The sequence below is a fragment of the Loa loa genome (assembly GCF_000183805.2).
Source record: "Loa loa unplaced genomic scaffold supercont3.35, whole genome shotgun sequence".
NCBI classification, from domain to species: Eukaryota; Metazoa; Nematoda; class Chromadorea; order Rhabditida; family Onchocercidae; genus Loa; species Loa loa.
In genome coordinates this window covers 220796-224273 of record NW_018108215.1, presented here as the reverse complement: position 1 = coordinate 224273, position 3478 = coordinate 220796, and the positions used below count along the sequence as shown (strand labels likewise).

The 3478-nt window shown below is 26.0% G+C and overlaps 1 protein-coding gene across 1 annotated transcript in view; it reads left to right on the top strand.

The window, feature by feature from the left end:
• LOAG_17030 (patched family protein) overlaps positions 1-3478 on the top strand; it is a gene marked incomplete at its 5' end in the record, with an annotated part of 11046 nt that overhangs the window by 5848 nt on the left and 1720 nt on the right. Inside the window, 6 exons of the mRNA XM_020449689.1 lie at positions 440-615; positions 921-1004; positions 1349-1483; positions 1753-1847; positions 2338-2523; positions 2777-2883. Of these exons, the coding sequence (XP_020306739.1) occupies positions 440-615; positions 921-1004; positions 1349-1483; positions 1753-1847; positions 2338-2523; positions 2777-2883 (783 nt within the window). The remainder of the gene's footprint in view (positions 1-439; positions 616-920; positions 1005-1348; positions 1484-1752; positions 1848-2337; positions 2524-2776; positions 2884-3478) is intronic.

Here is a 3478-nt window from a genome sequence, read left to right as displayed (position 1 = left end):
ACAAATATGAATATAAATATAAATAAAATATAAATACAATAAAGGAAATAATGTAACATGTATACAAATAGTATAACCAAGAAGATATTCTTATATTTCGATTCTTCGTTTTTTCGATATGGAAATGTTACAAAATTTTAAGTACTTATTTCTAAAAATCTCTGACCTGTTTAAATTTCATTCACTAATCCCATCATGCAAAGTGGAAATTGATGAAATAATTCAATTATCTTTTATCAGTTCCATTGCTCAGGAGAAATTAAATCTAGTGATTACAATTTAATTTTCATTAATTACAACCTAGTTTTTATTTGCCAGCTCTGTTATTCAAAATATGATTTAATCAGATAATTAAATCTCCATCATCTTTGTTTTTTGATCATTTCACTTCATTCTCAGAATTAAATTTTCAATTCCTTTTATTCTTTCACATATTTAGATTACAGTCAATTTGTTGCATCCTTCTGGTCAACATTTATTGCTGTCGCATTATTAATTGCATATTATTATTTTGCAATAATTGGAATTCAAGCAATGGATGCAAATGTTGATGGCAAAATGCTTTTGCCACCGAATTCGCAAAGTATTGAAGGAATTCGAATAATGGATGAAACTGTAAGTTAAAATTAATTTTGCAATTCAGATATTTTAAATATGCAGGAACTTTCCTCATTTTCCCTTTTCTTTTATTCTTCTCAGCTATGTTTTCTTTCGCTTTAATTTTGTTTTATTTAATAAAGCAGTACAGTGATTTCGAATTTAGTAATTAAAGTTGGAAATATATTGCAGTACTTTATCATACACGCAATTATGCATACGTGCAATTAATCCATGAAATTCTTACAATTAATCCTTGAAATTCTTCCAAATTAATCACTGGAAATGTAAAAGTTGTTGAAAAAGGAAATGTTATATTGCAGGTTTGGCCAGATTATTTAAGTATTAATTATATTATGCGAAAACCACCAAATTTTTCTAATCCTCTTGAATATCGCAACTTTATGGTAATTAAATTATTTTAATTAAGAAAATGTTGAAAGTATTAAATTGCTTTTTAATAAATTTATTCAAGTTTGATTTCAAAGTTTCTAGTTCTTCATTCTGCTGCTTTTTGAATAATAAAATGAAGAAGTAAAGCTTAATATGTATTGGTTAAACTATTTATAATAAATTTCATTTATACTTCATTCGGGTTCTGGTGAAGTTTTTCAAAGAGTAATACTTAAATTGACCTAAGATTATGAAAATAGATTATGGCGAAAAATGAATTGAACTGAAATGATTTCAGTCTAATTACTCGTGATTAATTAATTCAAACTTAAAAAAGAAAAGGGAATGACAATTTCAGCTGATGGTTAAAGAAATGGAAGGATTGGAAAATTCATTGGGTTCAGCTGCAACAATGCATTGGATAAAAGATTATTTACGATATCTTGCTAACCCACATGCCACCAAACTTGATATTTTTTTTGGGATTCCAGGTGTGGAGGCTAACGGAACGGCCTATATGGAAAATGGTGCATTATTGATATCCTTGTTTTTTACTAAAAAATTGAAAGAACAAAGTATTTATACAATTACATCGAGCTATTTCATAAGGAAAATTATCATAGTAGTAGTTTTTTGTAGATTAATTATTAATTAACCAAGCAGTTAATTAATCTGTTGAAGGTAAGGATCAAAATTAAATACATTTTATGCAAGAAATGATGGATTTATTTGTTGGGATTTTTGTCAATTTTTTTTTTTTAGGTTTTGGATATGTCACAGTTTGAATTTTTCATCAATACTGAACCATACACAGCATGGAAATTAGGTACTCGTTACATGCAAGATTCACAAAATAGGTTAGAATTTTGGAATCTTTTTATGCACATAAAAAAACGGTAATTAAAAATTGAAACACATATTTAATCTGATTCAGTAATCAAAAAACTAGAAATAACTATTTTCAAATAATAGTTATTAAATAATTGTTACAGTGTCATTTATAGGATGCACCTGTAATAAGGAAGTCTTTTTTGTTTCAAATTGAATTTCTTAATTTTTTCATTTTTAAATTAATGCTTAACCACTACCTCTTTTTTCTTTCCCTAATATTAATAATTAATATTAGCATGTGATATGGAAGCAATAAATAATAATAAATCATAGCCATGATAAAGTGATAGTGATGGCAATATTGTTAAAGAATAATGATGTAATATGGAATAATAAAACTATAAACTACAATATAAATAATGAAAACTATAAATTAATTCTATTATGAACAAACTTTTTCTTTTTTAAAGGTTGCAGGCGTATGATAAGATTTGTTGATCATTTCTTTTTTTAAAGGACTGTGATAACATCAATGCTATTGATAATGGGTTATAATGGTATCTCATCGTTATCTGGTAAAGCAAAATTATTACATTCATGTCGTGAAACATGTACACGTTATGCGCAATATGATATGATACCATTTGATACAGATGCTGAATTGGTTGATGTTATATTAGCTGTACCATCAACTACTTTCAAGTAAAACTTCATTTCTTATTAATCAGAATTCACATATATATATATATATATATATATTGTATTAAATTTTGAATTTTAATCTTTAATTAACAGATATCATATATCTGAATTAATTATAATTTGATAATTTTAGATCAAAAATGGAAGGAAAAAAACACATCCAAAATAATTAAAAAATTTGAATAATTATTAATAATTCATTACCAATTAATTGTTTGTTAATATTAAATTTCAATAAAATTAAGTTTTGCAGTACATTATTATTTGCATTTGGTGCAGTAGGTGTGGTATGTTTTATTTTTTCCTTCAATATTGGAGCATCCATTCTTGCTATCTTATCAGTTGTATCAATTAGTACAGGTAAGTTATCTCTTGGGTAAAATTGTTTTTAAGCTCAAATGTACATGTATTTTGTAAGTTTTGAAAAAAAGTGCATGCAAACTTTCAAATTGACAAATTGACACCAAAACTGTAATATTCTATATAACGGATCACAATGTACAATAAGCAATTTATAATTTCTTTTCCTTCTTTATGCTCTTATTTAATTAAATTTAAAAGCAAATTAATTGTATAAAAATGAAGTCGAATCACTGAATTTGTAGATTTAATACTTAAAAAATAAAAGATTTCATTTTCTCATTTATCAAATCAATACTAAAATATTCGTGTAATTCTAAGGTGTTATTGGTTTCTTATATTACGCAGTGTACTATATGTAAAATAATTTGATGTTTTAAATTACAGAGAAAAACTTTCAAGTAATCATTATACAGGTAATCCTGGAAATGAGCAATTCTACGAGCATTTTGGACAGGTTGTTCTGAATAAGATATCAAGAATTATGCAAATATCGGAGGGAAGTATACTCTTTTGCACAGTGTCTCACCTGAATCATGTTCCTATACCCAGAGAGTATTCAGAAATGAGCATCTGACAACTGGTAGACCGGTAC